Raw genomic sequence first — 20086 nt, 5'->3', positions numbered from 1 at the left:
TGATTGAGGGGATTTTCAAGCAGACAGTCTACGTCACAAGATTATTTGTTTGTTTATTGTTGTTTATTTGATGTCTCTTCGTCTTTAGCATTTGTAAAACTATTGACAATCAAACATTTTTAAAAATGTTATAGTTTTACCATCCGTTTATTCGACCACAACATCAATAACGTTTGGACTTCTATAAAAATAGTATCGCGGTAATGAATTTGTTTGTTGCAGGTAAATTCGGGTTGACTATCCTTGGTAATAACTATTATCCTTCGGCGTTTTCGTTTGGCGTCCATTGATTGGGTCGTGCTAAAATTTTTCCGAGATTAATGTCGAATTGGACCAATATTACATACAGCACACGCAAAAGCGAAGATACAGAGGATAGCGTTGAGATGTCTTCATCTGCGTGGAGAAGTGAAGCTAATGGTGGGTGGAAGGAGGCTATTGATTTGTATAAAAATTGGATTTGTTATTCTGCTGTAGAAACAAAACCTATCATTAGGCATAATTGAAGTTAGATTTAGATGGTTCCAAGTAGTTTCATTTGTAAGAAAAAGGCACTTAATCTCCTTAGCCCCAGGCCAATTCTATTTGGAATAGACAGCATGTTATGTGTTTGTGTGTACTTACTTGTAGCAGTACTTTGACATCGTGCAGTATTATGTAAAGACTAAGAAATCAAATTCATTGTATTGTTGTACCACTATACTAACATAAAAATGTTTGCTCTTGCCAGCAGTAGTTTCAATTTTTATTCAAGCATAATTTGTCAGTATGCTGCATAGTTTATTCATTTGATCCTTTTTTGTATTTTTTTTTTAATGTTTGCAGGAACACGGAATGCTAAAAATTTAGAAAGTGATACAGATGATGATTTAATAGATATGACAAGCTTTACGAATAATAGAGGATTGTATCAAGATGATAGTGAGGATGATCCACTCCTTGGAGCTGCACCATTCCGTGGTAAGTTTAACTTCAAGTTCGGTTGTCAGTTAATCACACAATATCAGAACCTGTTATTGGCTAAATTTCATTAATTTTGTTAATTAATCATTTTCTGGTAATTTTGTCTTACCTGTGTGTTCTTGTGCTTATTATTATGTGGTTAAATATAAACTGTTTTATTTTTATAACTGATAAAAATGTTGTGGGTAATTAAAATAGGTTTGTACATGATTATAGTGATAATTGCACATTCCACACAAAAAATAGTTACAGCATTTATTTTTAATGTGTGAGAATTATTGGTGTGTTAATGCCAAAATGCAAAGAATATGTTGGTTAAAACATTCTTAGTACTAGGTACAACATCTGTGCCTTGGCATTAACATAAGCTACTGGACTAATATGTCCTTTTTTCATTTACAATATGTGATAACCTAGTTGCAACTAGGCTTACAGGAGGCCGATAGGTATAAATAGATCCAACAACTTTTTTCTAATTAATAAAGAGGATGCAATGCCTCAATCAATGCTGCCGCTGGGAATCAATACTTTTTTCTCTTTACAGCCATCGCAACAGAAAGAAGAGGAAAGTCTGGCACAGCAGTGTCAAGTCACTTACTTGAGACCTTAGACACTTCTGGTGCAAACATGGACGATATTGGAACTTATGATGATTTTCATACAATTGATTGGCTGCGGGAAATGTCCCGCAATCGACTAAGACATCGGCAAATTTTGTATGGAAAAAAGGAGTCATTTTTCAAAACTTTAAAGAGCTTACATGATGCATGGTCAGGTTGGCTTGTTGTGCTTCTGGTTGGTTTGGCTGCTGGTAAGTGCACAGTGTTTCATATTTGAGTAATGACTATTTTCATTAAAACAGTTTAACAGTACCAAGTGTTTAGAGCCTAATTGTTTAATTTTAGCCCATGTTTAATTGAATTTTAATCATTACACAAATGTAATCTCATTACCAAAGACTTCTGAAGCTTGGCTTTAAATACAAGATCATTAAAACAGCTTGCTGACTTTGCTGTAAGATTGTTTGATAAATTTAGGTTGCATAATAAATATTGCATGTGGCATGGAAGCAGTAGTACATGTGTACTTGCAGGAACCTGTGCTGGCATCATAGACATTGTAACCAAGTGGCTTACTGACATTAAGTTGGGAGTTTGTACTTTTGCATTTTACTTGAACAAAGAATCATGTTGCTGGATGTCCGAATCAAAAAGCAGTTTAACTGACAATTGTACACAATGGAAAACATGGTCAGAGATTTTTGGCATGACTTCCAGTGTAAGTGCCCATAAATAAGTGACAAGTTTTGTTTTTCTGTGCCAAAATTAAAATTGTCATATATTGTTTTGTTAAATTCATATTTGTTTTGTTGCAGAATGCGGCTTCTACATATACACTCAACTACTTTGTTTACATTCTTACCGCTATATTGTTTTCATCACTGGCGGCAGTTTTAGTAAAAGTTTTTGCACCATATGCTTGTGGTTCAGGAATACCAGAGGTCAGTACATTTTCTTCCTCTTTGGGTTTAAAGTGATAATTCCTGTTATGAACATAGAGAGTTTACTTTGACCATAAAAATAATTGTGTCATGAACTTTTAACCAGTTTACCTGTATTTCTCTTAAAAGGTTAAAACTATATTGAGTGGATTCATTATTCGAGGTTATTTGGGAAAGTGGACCCTTTTGATTAAATCAATGACAGCTCCTTTGGCTGTGGCTTCAAACCTGAGCCTTGGAAAAGAAGGTCCACTTGTGCACATTGCTGCATGTTGTGGAAATGTTTTTGGACATTTATTTCCCAAATATGCCAAAAATGAAGCAAAGAAAAGAGAGGTTTTATCTGCTGCTGCAGCTGCTGGGGTTTCTGTTGCGTTTGGTGCACCTGTTGGTGGAGTTCTGTTCAGTTTAGAAGAGGTATCTTTCCGGTAACAGTTTACAATAGTTTATTAAACTTTAACTACTATGGTTTTATTATTTAAATTTTGTAACTTTGTAATTTTTTAATGTCACTTGCATGTTGTTTGTTCTTGTAGGTCAGCTATTATTTTCCCATGAAAACCCTGTGGAGATCATTCTTCTGTGCTTTGACAGCAGCTTTCATTTTGCGATCGATCAATCCATTTGGAACTTCACACCTTGTCATGTTCTATGTTACCTACAACCGACCATGGTTCCTCTTTGAGCTTATCCCATTTTCCATCATAGGAGTTCTTGGTGGTATGTATGGCGCTGCTTTTATTCATGCCAACCTGGCTTGGTGCAAGTTCCGCAAAACATCCAAGGTACAGTTTTATTACTTTTTCTGAGGTGTGAGATAAGGAAACTATCTACAGAGTAATAACTGTGTTTCTTACAGTTGGGGAAAATTCCAATCCTTGAGGTTATAATTGTTACTTTTGTTACGGCTGCTGCATCATACCCCAATCCATACACCAGAATTGATGCCAGTTCCATGATTGCAATGCTGTTTAGGGAATGTGGGCATGTGGTTCAAACCAACTTATGTGACTACAAAATTGGCACTGTATGTTTGTCAAGTAAAACTTGTTGCAAATAAGTATTTCAGACTTAACAACACATAAATAAACAAGCTGGATGTCTCTCTCCTGACTCGGCTAGTATGTTTAATAAACATGTCACTGCTATCTTTATTGTAGGTCAGCCTGGGTCATCAGTAAATCTCATAGTATTGCTACCAACTCATTACTGCTAAAACCTATTTGGTTGTACAAATAAATGTCATGTTTTTTTCTTGTGGTAGGTTGCAAATGGTTCTGCTATGTATTCAACTGAAAGAGATCTTCCCAATGGTGATATAGCCGAGGGATTGCAAACAGCAATTTGGCAACTTGTTATTGCTCTGCTTTTAAAGTCTGTCATCACTGTCTTTACTTTTGGACTAAAGGTACTCTCTTCATTTATTATAAGTGTGCTAATTTTTAGAAAACTAATCTTCCTTCTTTCCATGATTGCAATGAAAGTGAGCTTTGAACAATAAAATTGGAATGGTTTTATGAGTAGAGTGAAAGCTATAAATATGTTTGAATTATTGAAATAATCTAAAAAATTGTTATTGTATGAACTCAAATTCCCTACAAATGTGAATTTTAAAGTTCACAATTCGCAGAAGCAGTTAACTAGTTTTGCAACGTTTAAGTTTCACTGCGATTTGTCTCTTTCTTTTACACCAGGTACCCACTGGTCTTTTCATACCAAGTATGGCAGTAGGGGCCATCATGGGTCGATTGATTGGAATTGGCATCAAACAACTAGTGTACACCTACCCGGAGTGCATCCTGTGGAAAAGCAGCTGTCACGGCGCCAGCAGTTGTGTGACACCAGGCCTATACGCCATGGTTGGAGCAGCAGCTACACTCGGTACGTTTTGTCGCAAGATACACCCGCTCCACTCGTTTGCACTTGGTCGACCCCGCATCGGTTGTAATGCAATTTCCGTTTAGCTATTGCCGTTAAGTCGACAAAATAGCGGGCATATGACTTCGCTTAAAACGGGCTTTCCTCCATGCGGAAACATCTTGTCCCGTGGTTTAACAAACTCAACGCTTGGATTGAAATTATTTCCTCGCATTGTGTGGAAACATACGATTTTCACGCAGGCGGGGTCACGCGGATGACTGTGTCGCTTGTGGTGATTATGTTCGAATTGACGGGCGGTCTTCAGTACATCGTTCCACTCATGGCTGCTGCAATGTTCAGCAAATGGACTGGCGACGCGTTCGGTCACGAGGGAATTTATGACGGCCATATCAGACTCAACGGATATCCCTTCCTCGACAACAAGGAGGAATTCACGCACACAACGCTTGGTGGGTTCCTGTGCTTTTACAGTATTTGGTTGGTGGATGGGTATGGCAACAGTCAAAATGCACTTTAAAATATAGTAGTTAAATTAAAGTTATCAAATTAACCTATCAAATTTGTCAGCAAGTGAAAGTAAATTGTTTTTTTTTTGAAAAAAATTTACAATTCATCGTTTCATGATTCTGATGTGGTTTTGCCCAACGGATTATCAAATCTTGTTTAGAACAAATTAAATTTTTTTCAACTAAAAGTGCCTGATAGATCATTTTGCTAAAAAAACTCTTGGGTTTCCGCTGCCAAGATAAAGCCAACACGGACACAGCGCCCGACGTTCTGAATTCACTCACGTTTTTTCGACAAATAGGATTGATTGCTTGACGAAAAACCACCCGTTTTTCACAAAATTTCACAAACGATATTTTTTCTATCGCATAAATCTGGGAAAAACTGTGTTTATTTACCAGTTTAGCATTATAATTTACTGTACAGATGTTCTTGGTAATGTCCGCTACATGAACGTCTGTGCCATTGTGTTAAGTATACAACATTTTTTTTATCACATCACAAACTAACATACATTAGAAAACGTCTTTATTAAATTCTATTCTTTTACAGCCACGGATGTAATGAGACCTCGAAGAGGGGATGCCCCACTTCGAGTCGTTACTAAAGAAGGAATGACTGTGGAGGATCTTGAACAACTTGTTAAGTCCACAAGTTACAACGGTTTTCCAGTAATTACGTCACACGAATCGCAGCGATTAGTTGGATATCTCTACCGTCGTGATCTTATTCTTGCCCTTGGTAAGTGTCGAATTGTCTAAATAAACAAATATAAGATAGTAAAACACAAAAAGCGACTTAAACGTCACCAAAAGCGGTTGATTTTATTCTTTGTTGCACGCCCAAATATGGATTGAGAATCTGTAACCTTTCATACGATTCGTCATATGCAATAGAAACCCCTGTTTACATCTGTATGGGTGCAGTTTATTGTTTACTGTAGTGTACGTACATACATATAGAACCATCCCCAAATCGTAAACGCCTTCCAAATACAACAAGTTCCTTTGTCAAATATTCCTTGATAATACTGTTACGTCACTATTGTAGTACTATGCCACTTGTTACATCACACACCCTCTGCTCGATTGAATGTGATTTCTTTGTTATAATGCTCGTTACTGACAGTATTTGTTAAATATTTCTATGCTTGTTTGATATTTTATGTTTTTGGGGCAAAAACCTGTTATTTTGTTTTTGTTAACAAGCCACAAAAAATATATTTACATATATCTAGAAAACGCCCGTATGCACAACGAGAACGTGGTTAGCAATTCAAAGGTATATTTTACCATACACGCACCTCCTTCCGTTTCCACCGCCGACGAACCCTCGCCTGTTCGTCTCTTTAACATCGTTGACCTCAGTCCTATAACCATCACCGACCACACACCTATGGAGATAGTGGTCGAAATTTTCTCGAAGTTGGGCATTCGCCAAGCCCTGGTCACCCACAATGGGTAAGGCTATAACTCTCGGGCTAAGTTGATCTTCTAAAATATGGCAGATTATTTGATTTTCGCATGGATTTTGAATAGTGAGTAATTTTTCTCTGTTTCTCAAGCACGCGGAAAAATAAGTGGGAATGGTAAATATGCATGTAGTAAAAATGTAGTTCTTTGTTTTATGTTAAGTTTCATTGTTATTGTGTACCTGAATTGTTTGTTGATTGGGAATAACAATCCTTGTCCAAGACACTCTTTGCCCTATTGACCTCGTAATTTTGACGTAAGCTGTCATTTCATAAGCTCACATTTTAATGGCATTGCGCCAGAGCCCAGGTTGGGAAAACGTTTTGTTAATAATTTTCAATACCATTTCGGAACACTTATAAAATGTGTGTGTGTCGCTCTTCTCCATCTTTTTCATATCAGTGTTGTGTGGTTTAGGTACTTGGGAAGGCGATCCTCTTTCAGTTAATCCAATACTAATCCAATTTTCTTCGGTTTAGCCGCCTGCTGGGCATCATAACCAAGAAGGACGTTCTACGTCACATCGCCCAACTCAATCAACAAGATCCAGACTCGATTATGTTCAACTAAGCGAGCCGTTCAAGAGCGGCCACTGGAGAACGTTGCGAAGAAAGCTGTAAAATAAGTGGAAGCGTACACAGCAGTGTGATTGTCCCGTGAAAAGTAGAACGACATATTTGGCAACAACAATTACGAGTTTCAGTTTGATTGTAACGTCATACACTGTGTTTGGCGTCATACGGTCGCATCACACCTCTTCCAAGTGCAGTATTTCATGTTTTTTCCTTTTTGATCAAAACTCTGCCAAGTACTCGTACACATATTTATGCATGTTTAACGTGTTGATTAGAACATGTTATATTATTTATACTTTCGTATACATTCAACACATCATATGTCACTATGTTAAATCTCGTTTTTGGCATCCCCATGAACTCTCCAACAAACGCCATTCCTCACGACTATAATAATCGCAAAAGCTCCAAAAACACGAAGGAGAATCCATGCAACGTTGAAATGAGATTGTGTTGTCTCAACGAGCAAGTGGCTCATAATATTCCAGTGCAATGATTGATATAAGTGTTGTTTTTGTTGTAATGAGAGTACAGATGTTCAATGTGACTTTTTTTCCACAGTGGCTAGAAATATGCGTTGACATTTGAAATCAATTGGTTATTGGAAAAAATCTTTGAAGATGAAATTTTCAAAAGTTATTTGTATTAAAAATATATAATGTTTGGAGACAATGTATTTGTGTTGTTTTACCCTTGTTATAAGTCTTTTTATTTTCACATAGCTAAAGCCTTGTAGTAAAAGAAAAAAAGTTGTCGTTTAGTTCATATTGAACTTCGCACCTCATATGGAATCAACTCAATTTCTTATGGAATGCCAAGCGCCCTTTTTGTACAATATTGACTCTGCGTTTCAAACTGGATTTTCGTATCAAAATAAAGAATGGTGATCAAACACAAGATATGCGTTTGCAAAGGGACTTGCCTCTGCTTATTGTGGTGAACGATCTCTACAGTTTAAAATGTAACAAAATCTTTGTGTTGAGGTCAAACGCCACATACCCGATAAGCAAAATACCAAACACAGACTTTGCAAAATGTGTGTTGTATTACGAGCAAAATGGAAGTTGATCTTCCGTGCAGGCGCTAACAGTGAACCACCCTACGACTAATCACATTCAACTATCTAATACAGTGAAGACATGACGCCGACACGAGCCAAAGACACTTTCGAAACTCTCGAAAAATTTTCGACAGAACAGGTTATACTATATGTACAATGAAAAACTGGTAATCGACATTAGCGCCTCTGTTAATATCGACAGTGTCAGCCAATTTTGAATAGAAATTTATGTTGGGTATATACACATGTGCTGCGCATTATGTAATGCTGTAAAAAAATAGGATATTTTCTGAATCTTACGCGGCTTTTGGGGTATTGCACTGCGCAAATGCTGAGATTTTTTCGCAAATGCTGAATTTGAAGCAATTGTTTGGATTTTGTGACTAAATTCTTTTACAAAAACATAAAATTGCAAGGACAGTTTTGGTTTGCAGAACAGGAAACACAACAGAAAAAAACTAAACTCTAAAAGTAAAAATTCGCATTTACAAGCAAATATAAAATTACCCAAACTTCGCCGCAGTATTTTGTACAAATGTGAATGTGAAAAACTTGAGTACGATATGTTCAATTTGGAAGTATTTAAACCAATCAGTCATTTAAAAGCAAAATACATTGTCCACGGCAAAAAAAACCTGACAACAAATCTGTAAAAAATAGGCCAAGGCATCGTTTTCGACCTTGCTGTGCTTCGGGACGGATGGAAAAATTTGTGAGTGGTCAAAAGTCGGACAAATGCTGACGCGTTAAAGGCCGCTGACCAAATACACACAGACATCGGAATCTAATTGATCATTGTGGAACTACAGAGGGTGCTCAGCTCTACGATAAGTGCCCTAAATCACGCAAAGTTCGAGTATAGAACGGCAGGTCGGCGAGCGCCAGAGATTTCAACACGTAATTGACAAACCGGGTCTGTGGGGTTAAAACAATTTGGCACGACGTAGGGGCTGTTCCACCGCGACACAATGACGTTTTGATTACGTTAAAGCGATGCGCGGCCGGCGAGGTTTGACGTAAAAAACACAGTTTATGAGGCGATTTTGCTAAAAAAAATGTACTGGTTATAACACATGCACTAAGAAAACAGTCGGTATCGGGTGATGATGTTGGGACAAGTCGGTGCAGGAATTAATATCTGCGACCCCGACTTCTTGGAATGTACCTCTGTAAACAACAAAAATCAAAAGTGTAAACAATCATAGAAAAATACGGAAATGGCGCAGAATGTATGTTACATAAAAATTGTAAAACTAAGACATAAACATTTTTGCCAGTAAAATCATTAGTATTTTTGCGGTTACCGGAGGCAACTCTCTTAACTCTTACTCATGGGCGTTCAATCAACGCCTATAAAGAGCAACTTCGCAAATGACGTTGGTTCGTGACGTAGCATCAAACACAAACGAGTTGTGGAAAAGTTGAAAACAACACCGCAAGCAAACAAAACGTGAGCGATACCCGTCGAGAAACTTACGCTTTAATACCGACGGGAGCGAGGAGTTGGGCTTCGGCTTCTCCTCGGGCTCTGAACAAACAAAATAATCGAGCTCGTTAGCCGACTCATGGGACAAAAAATTGCTGACTTGGGAAACTTTGATGGCCCGCATTGTGCTTCGCAATAACAAGCTTTTGATAAAGGTTCCAAGAATGCGTTATTTATAGCGGTTAAGGGGGGGCGATTTTGAGGGGTGGCATTCATTACTAGGCAAACACATTCTTCAGATATCCAATTTGTCTTATTCAAGTTTAGGTTTCCTTTGAGGAAAGGAGTTTTTTTTAAACCTCGCGCAGATAGGTTCGACGTAAGGGCAACATATCATTATAGTAAAGTTAATTTTTTTTCGACTTCGGACATTTGACTTGCAAACCTTTCATACAGTTTCGTTTATTTTATTAGATTTACTTTTTTGACGCAATGTGTTTAAAAAGTTGGCAAAATACAACGAAGGTAGTGATGCACCAGTAACTAAAATATATAAAACTAAATACTCTTTAATTTAACTTACCAAGCTGCTTCTGGACAGACGAGACGAGCTTCTAATGGGGCTTGGTGATCGACTGCGTCTTGGAGATGAGAGCTGTACAGATTCGGTTGCAATCGAAATGATAAAGCCAAAAACAAAACTCAAAAAGCGGAGTCAAAATTTTAAAACGAAATCAAGAGCAATCAAAGCTCTTTGTTTGTTTGATTTTCGACTGAAAATTCAAAAGTTGCAAAATAAAAAAAGAGTTTTTACCGCTCCACGTCGAGTCACGCATTCTCCTTTGATGAGAACGTTGCAATCCTCCATCAGTGCTGGCCAGACGTGGAAGGCGATCAGTGGTGCAGTGAATTCGCTGTCATAGCTCCTTCTATACCTGTGAACGGCCATGTACAGTTTAACACCAAGAGGTTCGAACATATGCTTTACTCTAAATGTTATATAGGATGTCGGCTTGATACATCGAAAGGCGTCGCCCCGGTTGCAGCACAAAAAAGACAGTGATCAATAAAGATTTAATAAATATTACCCAAATTCTAGGCAGGTGCTGCGAGTTTTGAAAGGCATGCCCCCCTTTTTCTATTACAACGTTTGCAGGACTAAAATTTTTGCTTAGATTCGGTGAAATCTATAAATTACTAATCGGGTTTTCTTCTTTAATTTTTTTCTGCGGATGTTTAACTCGTATCAAAATAGTTGATTGTATAACAGAAAAAAAACTGAAGATTTACAAAGACTTTTAAACAAATTTACGTAACATAAAAAGAAGAGTTTTGATCATGGCATACTTGGTTTCACTCATGAGTTCTCCGTCAGTTGCGAGCGGAATGTCAAGAGGTGGCTCCAGTGCCTGCATGCGGTAGGCAACCTTGCACACCTCGCGAATGAATGGGCTCAGAAGAGCAAACTCGCACTCGGGTGGAAACGAGATCTTCGGGTTCACGTTCATTGCACGAATCACGTCCTGTCACGTCACATATTGAAAACCAGTTAATTACGTGTGCTAACAGTGTGAAAGTACTTTCCGGAACCGCATTGCCAACAACGTTGTTGGCTCAAGGTTATACAAAAAAAATTATATTTCCAAGGAGCTGCTTGTCAAAACATCAATATTTGTGTAGTGGGTTTAAGCCACATGCTCCACCCAAATCTTATTCATTCTCCGCCACTTCAAAGGCGACGAGGTTACAATAATACGGAGAAATTGAAAAGGAACTTTTGTAAACCTCAACGCTTCGGTCCACATCATAAAGATCCAAGTTACGAACGATGTAGTCGGTCACAGCTTCCTCCAGACTCCCAGGTCCGCTATGAATGGGCAAGAGGAGCTTTCTTGCACGAAGACGGAAAGCTCTGAAAGCCATCTTGGCAACGTGGAAAGCTTCACACGTTGCTATGAAGATGATGCGCTTCACCATCTCATCGTCGTCAACGAAACGACGCAAGCGATCCTACAGAGATTGCGTTTTAGTGCAAAATTATAACTTGTGAAATGTATCATCAACTTGGGTGTTGATATTTTACGCGTCAACTTTACGTAAGCATTTTCATTTAATTTATCGATTATTTAAATGATAAAAGTTTTGCAGAAAAGGTTGTTGCACCACAATAGCACACATTTAAATTTCAGCGCAGTATAAAATACCGGTACCTTATGTGACTTCTTACCTGCATATCAAGACGATCCACTGCATAAAGATCGTTGAAGCGAGCCACCAACCTCGAGTGACGGATTGAGTTTGTGAGTTCTGCGTGGGTTGGCGAAGATGGCGGCGGTGGAAGTGGACGCTCGTAATCACTCAGTCTTTACAAATATCAAAATCATTATAAGCGCTGTTCCTGCAAGTAGTGACACCACACACGGTCAGCACACAATGGCAAAAATGAGCCAGACGAAGCGAGTGATAAATTACTCGGGCTGTGGTAATTGAAACTACATGTGGGGGTCGAATTAGCTGCCGTGCACACGCCAGGGTCGGGTTCGCTTGAAATAGAAACATTCCGCGCAAATGTGACGCGAAGCGCATTGTACGTGGTATTGTGTCAAGCTGATCAATTTGCTATCAAGGGAGGTGGCGAGTTAAATTTATACCTAAGTTGTAAAGTAAGACCCCGTAACCAGGCAACCCGGTTGCTTGGTCTATAATATTAAATCGGCATTTTTAATAAAAAATATTACATGCTGTGGTATGCAGCGGAAAGTCTAAAAACGGTATTTTTAAAATTCGGACTAAAGCGGCTTGTTTACCGTCTCAAGTCAGCGTATGGACAGAAATATTTGGTTATGAATGACCAACATCACGCATGACGAAACCTCTTGAGTCTGTTCGTTGAAATATTAACGACTGTCCCTTTCGCAACACCGCTACATTGTAATGAAACATGGCGTCAATTGTGACTCGTGGCCACGCCATCTTGTCCTGACTCGCCCATGTTAAGGCCTTTCAATATCCGGACCAGTCTTTGTTGATGGAGAACCCAACAAGGGATTTAAATCAACTCGCGAGCTCCGTTCTGTGCAATGCGCGACCCCCTCAACGGATTGCTGATATTTTTTATTTAACTACGAATTATTGGGTGTGGGTAATTAAAAGAGTTAATTCTATTTTTTTTTCTATGACAGAGACTTATACGCAGACCGTCAGTATTTAAATAACACATGACAAATCGCTGCCATAACATGGTAATTAGCTCGATATACATGCGGAGGGCAGAGTACGGTCAAAGGTGATCGGTTTGCATGTTCAGGCGTCTTGTCGCTGTCCTACGCGGAGTGGCCTTAAAGCGGATCCGATGACCGGCAATCAGCCGACTCTGCCACTAATCCTTTTTATGCGAAAAATTTTACAATGGCGCGGGCGAGTTTTGGCATACTCGAAGTGCTTACACTATCAATTCCGCTGCCACAATGGCGCGGTTTAAATGGTATCGAGTGCGCCGGGAGCTTTAACACTTGTTTTGATTAGGAGCGCGCCCGAACAATGCCCTTTGTCGGCGATTGTACGCGTTCTCCGTGAGTGTCCTTGACGACCCGGCTCGCCTGACTCCCAAAATTGGCAACTTTACAAGTCGCCGCATATCGTGAAATATCAGACTAATTTGCTATGTATACGCTCACCAATACGTTACTACAGATTACAATTAAAAATGATACAAATGTACGCACACGGGTGATCTGCATCGACGTGGAGGTGGACTGCAACTACGTCGGCACAATCTGTGACATCACAATAAGCTTGTTAAAGCATAATTGTGATTATAATTTATGACAATGGTGATATTGTTAGTACCACATACCGCTAAATTAAACAACTAAATGCAACTTGTTTTGAAAATTACACTTGAATTTGCAAAAAAATATTCTGTTGTATTTGATTATGCTACATGAACCTAATACAAGCATTAGAATTAGTGTGTCTCGTATAAAACGAAAGCACGATAAGTGGTCGTCACCTGGATTCCAAAATCTCGCGCTCTTGTCGGAGGAGGCTGACTTCCCCCTTCAGACGATCCACCTGTCTCTCGTAATCACCAACACGCTCCAATTGCATCTTGTAACGTGCCGCCTCCTCTCTCGCCAGACGCAAGCTGTATATTCAAAGTACAATTTTGTTCAATTGTTAACTGGTGCGAAATATTATTGCACACTCACTCGGCTCTGAGCAAAATAATTTCTTCCTCGGATGCAAGCATTGTTCCACCGGATTCCACTTTGGTTTTTTCCAACTCCGCTTGGCTGTCGTTCAGTCTGAAATGGCGATAGCAAGGTGACTGGGAGTAGGACAACGAGACGCGCAACTTTTTTTGCGAAAGCGAAATCGCAATCGTAAACAATGCCCAGCGGTGTAGGATTGCGCTGAGCCGAGTTTAGGCCCGTTTAGGGATACACCGTAAACAGACCGTCCTTCACGCTCTGCAAGTCCAATAACTTTTAACAATGGGGCTGTGCTGTCCGGACCAGCTGGAACCGTGTCCTGTGCACCTGAGGTCTTAACCCGGCTTATTTGTTACTGTTTTAGCTTCCGCACAAATTACCCTATTAACGCGATACTATTATGGAGGTTTCGAAACTCAATATTAATCTGCTTTTCAGGAACACAAGGTTTGTTCTATTTTCGTCGACAGTTGACGTACGGATATAAATGTTAACGTGTATCGGCTTTCAACAAACACAACTTGCACAAAACTTACTCGTCTCTAGTTGCGTTGAGCTCTCCCTGTGTGGCAGAAAGTTCTGTTTCAAGTTTTACCAAGTCATCATTGTGCTTTGATTTTAGATCGGAGATCTTGCGATCCTTTTCAACTGATTCCTGCAACCCTCAAAATTACATTGTTATAGTGATTGGTAAAAAAAGTGTTTAAACAACAAGTAATTGACCTGAATTAATGCAAGGCTTGTGTCAGATGTAACACCTGCTCCTGATGCCAAAAACCCAGTTCCAAGCCAAGGGAGCAATCTGCTTTTTAGGGTGTCCACTCCTCCGTATGTTCCACCCTCTGATGCAGTAAGACTCAAAGCAGTGAAAAGCTGATTCTGAATCTTTGAAGTTAATTCAATCAGCTCACATAAGCGGCCAAGGTTGGTGTCACAGCTGTTTACCTAAACATGAAAATATGAATTTAAAAATGCACACCTATAACAAATAAAAATAAACCAAAATGGTCACAATTTATCAACAAAGAACAAGTATGTTTGACATAAGTACACAGAACACATTTGGTATCAAAAGAACACTTGGTGCTAATACAGCAACCGATGACGCTAACTTATGTACATAGCACAAGTTGGACAAACAAAATATCATGTAACCAAGGTGTCATACATTATATACAATAATTAGCAAATATTGTAAATGGTTATATGCAACTACTAAAAAACTTACTGAGTATGAATCTTTTAATGCTGTTATTTTGTCTTGTAGTGCAGAATAAGTTGAGCTGCTGGCAAGTCTTCGAATTGTTTCAGACATTGTATTTTTTTGAGAAATGAAATTTATTCTGCAGCTATTGACCTATTTTGCATCACCTATAATATGGGATAAATCATTTAAGCATCAAACATAATAACAACCTTGACAAATAAATACAGTTAAAAACACTGTTTGCTGCTGTCTGTATATTGCTCAAAAACACCTTTACATGCAACTGTTAGCTTGAGTTTTATTTCACAAAGAGGACTTGAATACCATATCAGAATATAAAATTAGGAAATGACAGCTGTATATGTCCAAACATTAGTATTTCTGTTATTCTCTTAACAAAATATGTCATTTGCAACACCTTCAGTATATTAGGCATCAAATGTCAGCATTAAGTATAAACTGACTAAACAGCATTTCTACTTGCAAAAGCTTTTCATGATAGTTTTCTGTAGGCTAACTTTCAGGTTTATTTCTTAGCACATGGTATCTGGTGTTGCCTGGACAACTGATTTTGAAGTTTGTGAGAATTCTTTCATACTCGCAATGTGTGTTACATCGGAATAAAAAGTTTTTCGATTACGTCAAACCCACGCCGAAATTTTCCGGCATGTTTACTTTACCACTTACTACACAATCGTACAGGAAACCTGGGACGCTACGCATGCGCATCACGCATCAGTGATTATAAGTAAATGGTATTGTAGCATTTCTGCGTGACAAGCGGGATATGCCTTGGATTCATACCGATGATTCTTAGTTTAAAATGCTTTTAAGAGAAAACAATCTGGTCTACTGTTCAGGGCATGTATGTTAAAACACAAATTCATGTACTTATTTGCATGAAATGCTAAGTTTTAGTTGTGTGGCGCACTGTTGTGGTAGACGTTTGATAGGTTTGGGCACCCATATCTATTGTATCCGAAACAAGGTCATCACCCTGACGTAATATAAATAACCTTTAAAATTCGGGATACCTTCAGTCACTATATATTTTGCAGAATCCGAATGTCTTATGACGTTATTAATGTTCGTAATGGTCGAATAAATCTTGTTAGTCTCCTTATTCGCGTTGAATTCAATTTGCTGTAGTGTTTGTATTGTGCAGTTCTGTTTTCGTGTGTAAGCCCCTACATTTACAACAACGCACGATTCCAAGCACCTGTGTTCGAATTTTAAATTGCATATGTCTGATTCGGTGCCAATATTCAGATTCGGTGTCAATATTCGGATTTGTTCCTGCACATCCCTAACAAAAAATGAGCGTAGACATACTTTTTTCTTGGTCTTGGCCGATGGTAAATACCTGTATATAGCCGATATTCTGAGATTTTAGACACTCCATTTTATAACACTTGCTATGTTAGGACCTAGTTCAACCGTATTTACGTTTAAATATTGATTCACTACTTTTCACAAGACAGCTTCAATTATTATATGCAAACGTTAAGCAAACCGTCCACTTCGACATCTTTTACACATTCATTGTCACTTGTGCATCCTGATCCTGCGAATATCTCTTCAAATAAGTAACGTTGTTGATTTCGCGATACCATACCGAAATTTGGAAGTAGCAGGTAGCGTATTCAGAAAATATCTTACCTTGACTAGCGCATGCAAGCAGACAGAATATTTTCATTTCTTGTTAGGTTACATGATACACATGTAGCGTTCCACGTTATTCAAAATAGGTGTGAGACAGTTGAACGCACCGAAGCGAAAGGAGTGTACACTTGACAGCAGACAACCGCTTAAATACCTTTACATAAGGTTATCAAGGGTAGCGAAGGTTGACACTTGTGGCGCCAAACATCGTATACCTATACCACAACGACCTGCACCTGTCACTTTTGGTTAAGCTGCACCTTAATTCAGGGGCGGTTTCAAATAACCAATTGAGGTTTCTACCGTCCCTTCATCTAATCCCAACTGGATCATGTATTGTGTTTTACTGTTCCGCATTTTATTTTCTCGGATTATGATGTAAATAAACTGAATTGAAATTGAATTGAATTAATTCCATGGACGTACACACATTTTTTACGGTATAACTCTCTGTGCAGTAAATGTGTCAAAACGGTTCAAGCTCTGTGTCCTGTCATATAAAATCCATCAAACTGTTTTTTTATTTATTTACTGTGCAAATCACCTTTATTTGTTTTCATGAACAGCAGAAGTTATGCAAACCAAAAAGTGAACATAGTCAACCTTTTCTGCTATTTCAATAACTAGGACTGGCTCTGCTGCTATGTAATTTGTGACAATATATTCTGTATTTATAAAAAACGCTCAAAAGTCTCAAGAACAATAACAACAATGTGAAAAACACAAACATCAAAATAAATACGCTGTGGCAAGTAAGTAAACAGTGCACCTTGCAATAGATTTACAGTCGACAAAAACCTAATGAAATGATTTAGTACTCTTCCATAAACATCTTGTACTTGTCTTTCCTAACATGATATTTATCCATCAACATTTCAATAAAACTTAATTTAAGGTCATTCATACATAATCGATACTCTGGCAAAGTTCTGTATTTTTGTAGTTCTATACTTGGCAAATGAGGTATATGTATGACAAAACCGTGTGGCAAGACAAAAAATCTAAAACCCATTGCATCAAGTTCCATGATATGGGATACTTTGTTCCAACCATATCCAATAAATCGTTTGTCATATAAAGGACACTTATCTTTACTGATCACAACATAGGGTTCAAAGTCCTTTTCCCATTTAATCTCGTAGGGTATGTTAGTGTTTCCCCACCTTGTAAAGTCAGTAGCAGCATGGCCTTGAGGCCAAACACTTTCACGAAATGGTAATATTTCTCTTGTTGTTTTCCATTGCGTTAACAACTCCGATTTGGTAGAAGGATTTTGATTTTTATACAACAGACTTTCAAAAGCTGGAATAACATAGGCAGTTAAATTTTGATGCATAGTTTCTGATAGATGACTTAAAATATATGAATAGAGTCCACTCATTGGAACAAAATCAATGTCGTAAAGAAGAACAAAATCAGTAACTGCCTGTTGTAAAGCAATGTTTCTCAAAAGGTTAATTGGGTATACATCTTCAACAGTATTTTGAAACACAAAATGGAATGCAATATTTTTTCTGTCCCTTAAAATGGGAGAGGATTCCACAAAAACCTCCACTTTTCTAGTGTCAAAATCTGACAAAAATATTGCCACAGTCATCGGCCCATCCCAGTTGGCGGATAGAATTTCCAACATCTGAAGTCTGTCAATTGAAAGGTGAACAACAATACAGACATCATTTTTGATTGGTCTGTAATCATACTGAAAGTAGAAAAGTTGTGTTCGATGTTGGCCAACATTGTTTGCAACGAGGTTGCTGCAGATATCATCATCATTATATTCAATATTTTCCATAATGTTAGTGGTGTCATCAGGACAGACTAGGGCAGTTTTACGGAGAAGTGCACCATTCAACTCTAAAAAGTGGCTTCTAATGCTACTAAACAATTCAACATGCTTATATTTTTTTTTTCTTGTTTTAATAAAGTTCCAGTGCACAGCTTTAATCCGGTGATTGTTTTTCAAATAACAAAGATCAAATTTCATATGATCAGAAAGTTGCAAATTCCAAACACATGGCAGAACATGTACAATGCTCGGGTGCATTTTAATTATGGCATTTAATATGTCCTGATCAGCCAGATCCACTCTGCGAAGTTCTTTTAAATGTTGTTTGGTTACCTTGTACCAAATTTCTTGCCATCCTAGTAATCTTAGTTTATTACAGTCCAATAGCATAACACCAGAGTTATACCCACGACCTAGAGCAGGCCAGGGTTTATGGTCCTTCTGCACTGTACCAAAATACCAGTCTGACTGATTTTCCACCAAACCAATGCATTCACTCTTTTTAAATTTCATGAATTCCTGCCACAGATTAAACAAGTCACTGGAAAATACAATGTCTGTGTCTAGTACAATTACTTTCTTTACATAGCTTGGCAATATATTGGGAATTAATAGCTTGATAAGTCCATACACACCAGCATAGTGGCTGTTAGGTATCCATGACACTTTATCAACATGATCCTCTATCAAGTACAAAGATACAACAAAACTAGGCAAATTCCATGTTCGAAAAAGTGTACCCAATATGATTTTTGACTGTTTGTCTACCAAGAAATGTAAATGTAAATGATGCTTTCGGTATACCAAAATAGATTTAATTAGCGTAACCATTTCTCGAGTTGATCTGGAACCAGTGCACACAATTGTAATGTGTAGCGGTTCACAATCCTCTTCCAATGATAAGTTTGTGTTATCCAAACTATCAATCGTTCGATGCTGTAAAGTCCATATTGCAGTCTCATTGTCAGTGGGATGTTTTGACAATTGATAGAGCAGCCAAAGAATAACAACAATGGGTAATGATTTAACAGCCAACCTTTTGGAAACCAGCCTTCTGAACATCATTCACATAAAGGAGTCTCGTGAAAAATATCGCCATCAGTTTCGGATCATGTTTCCAGGCAAAAAATTATGCCACATATGTTTCACTTTAAAAATAATTCAAAAAAAACCTGTTGTTCTACCAGGTATTGTTGTCTTCTGATGTTCTACCAAATTCACAAAGTTAGTGTCAAATTATTTCACTTCCTTTTGTCCTTTTGGCAACATTTGCGCGTAAACGTTTTTATTCTGATATTATACCTACTTTATTTGTAGCCTAATTAAAAATCTTCTGGGAAAGGCAATCGGAGACTTCATTAAGCCAGCAAGCCAAAGTATTGCTATACTTTTCGTTAGTTAATGTACACGTATTGCTACGAAAGAATTTTAAAATGATACACAAAATCACTCAATTGCGATGTAAAAATTAAATGAGAGTAAAGCACTTGGCGCCCTCAGCAACTAATAAAAACTCGTGATTTGTATATCAAACAAACCGTTTCTCCATAATATTACTGAAGAAGCTAATCAATTGGGCATTTGCTATTTCGTGTTTTTCCAAAGTTTATTGGCCACTTTTAACTGCTTTCGCATAAATCCATGAATATTAATTAAACAAAACTCATATTATGCAAAATAGTGGGACAAATTTAAAGTATTGGTGGCTTGCAAATATTCCGAAACAATATTTAGATGTGCTGATCATTCAGGCAGAACGTTTTAGTCAAAATGTTGTGTTCACAGTTCAAAAATGATTACGGGACTTTCCCAAAAAGGTTTGCGTGCTATTT

The 20086-nt window shown here is 38.0% G+C and overlaps 3 protein-coding genes across 4 annotated transcripts; 1 reads left to right on the top strand and 2 right to left on the bottom strand.

The window, feature by feature from the left end:
- The first annotated feature begins 86 nt into the window (after nucleotides 1–86).
- Nucleotides 87–7781, top strand: LOC145911803 (H(+)/Cl(-) exchange transporter 4-like). The gene is made up of 14 exons (XM_082999241.1): nucleotides 87–420; nucleotides 826–960; nucleotides 1508–1774; nucleotides 2057–2241; nucleotides 2339–2464; nucleotides 2594–2881; nucleotides 3001–3249; nucleotides 3324–3491; nucleotides 3729–3872; nucleotides 4159–4345; nucleotides 4585–4794; nucleotides 5405–5593; nucleotides 6090–6312; nucleotides 6804–7781. Exons 1-14 carry the CDS (start codon nucleotides 321–323, stop codon nucleotides 6892–6894), a joined length of 2562 nt encoding a protein of 853 aa, XP_082855367.1. The 5' UTR covers nucleotides 87–320; the 3' UTR covers nucleotides 6895–7781.
- Nucleotides 7782–7931: 150 nt separating this feature from the next.
- Nucleotides 7932–16484, bottom strand: LOC145911195 (mitochondria-eating protein-like). 2 transcript variants are annotated; one of them, XM_082998457.1, is made up of 14 exons: nucleotides 16466–16484; nucleotides 14828–14970; nucleotides 14323–14544; nucleotides 14136–14254; nucleotides 13597–13692; nucleotides 13398–13532; nucleotides 13111–13161; nucleotides 11613–11748; nucleotides 11171–11395; nucleotides 10733–10908; nucleotides 10200–10320; nucleotides 9969–10040; nucleotides 9437–9487; nucleotides 7932–9126 (listed from the first exon to the last, which is right to left on the bottom strand). In XM_082998457.1, exons 2-13 carry the CDS (start codon nucleotides 14912–14914, stop codon nucleotides 9440–9442), a joined length of 1488 nt encoding a protein of 495 aa, XP_082854583.1. In that variant the 5' UTR covers nucleotides 14915–14970; nucleotides 16466–16484; the 3' UTR covers nucleotides 7932–9126; nucleotides 9437–9439. The 2 variants fall into 2 exon arrangements, with proteins under 2 accessions (XP_082854583.1, XP_082854584.1); XM_082998458.1 differs by lacking the exons at nucleotides 9437–9487; nucleotides 9969–10040.
- A 523-nt stretch (nucleotides 16485–17007) lies between these two features.
- Nucleotides 17008–19544, bottom strand: LOC145910964 (xylosyl- and glucuronyltransferase LARGE2-like). Its single transcript, XM_082998189.1, has one exon. It carries the CDS (start codon nucleotides 19317–19319, stop codon nucleotides 17280–17282), a length of 2040 nt encoding a protein of 679 aa, XP_082854315.1. The 5' UTR covers nucleotides 19320–19544; the 3' UTR covers nucleotides 17008–17279.
- Nucleotides 19545–20086: the final 542 nt, after the last annotated feature.

The sequence above is a fragment of the Ascidia mentula genome, chromosome 8 (genome assembly GCF_947561715.1).
Source record: "Ascidia mentula chromosome 8, kaAscMent1.1, whole genome shotgun sequence".
Classification (NCBI taxonomy): Eukaryota; Metazoa; Chordata; class Ascidiacea; order Phlebobranchia; family Ascidiidae; genus Ascidia; species Ascidia mentula.
This window is presented reverse-complemented; position numbering and strand designations above follow the sequence as displayed.

What these genes read in the sequence shown, in the direction of transcription:
- LOC145911803 (XM_082999241.1), top strand. Translation starts at nt 321, where the DNA reads ATGTCGAATTGGACCAATATTACATACAGCACACGCAAAAGCGAAGAT. An exon ending in GTGACTACAAAATTGGCACT is followed by an intron (nt 3,492 to 3,728) that starts GTATGTTTGTCA and finishes TTCTTGTGGTAG; the next exon opens with GTTGCAAATGGTTCTGCTAT. An exon ending in TGGAGCAGCAGCTACACTCG is followed by an intron (nt 4,346 to 4,584) that starts GTACGTTTTGTC and finishes ATTTTCACGCAG; the next exon opens with GCGGGGTCACGCGGATGACT.
- LOC145911195 (XM_082998457.1), bottom strand. Translation starts at nt 14,914, where the DNA reads ATGTCTGAAACAATTCGAAGACTTGCCAGCAGCTCAACTTATTCTGCA. An exon ending in CAAGCCTTGCATTAATTCAG is followed by an intron (nt 14,255 to 14,322) that starts GTCAATTACTTG and finishes TGAGGGTTGCAG; the next exon opens with GAATCAGTTGAAAAGGATCG. An exon ending in GTCTGTCCAGAAGCAGCTTG is followed by an intron (nt 9,488 to 9,968) that starts GTAAGTTAAATT and finishes TTGTTTGTTCAG; the next exon opens with AGCCCGAGGAGAAGCCGAAG.
- LOC145910964 (XM_082998189.1), bottom strand. Translation starts at nt 19,319, where the DNA reads ATGATGTTCAGAAGGCTGGTTTCCAAAAGGTTGGCTGTTAAATCATTA.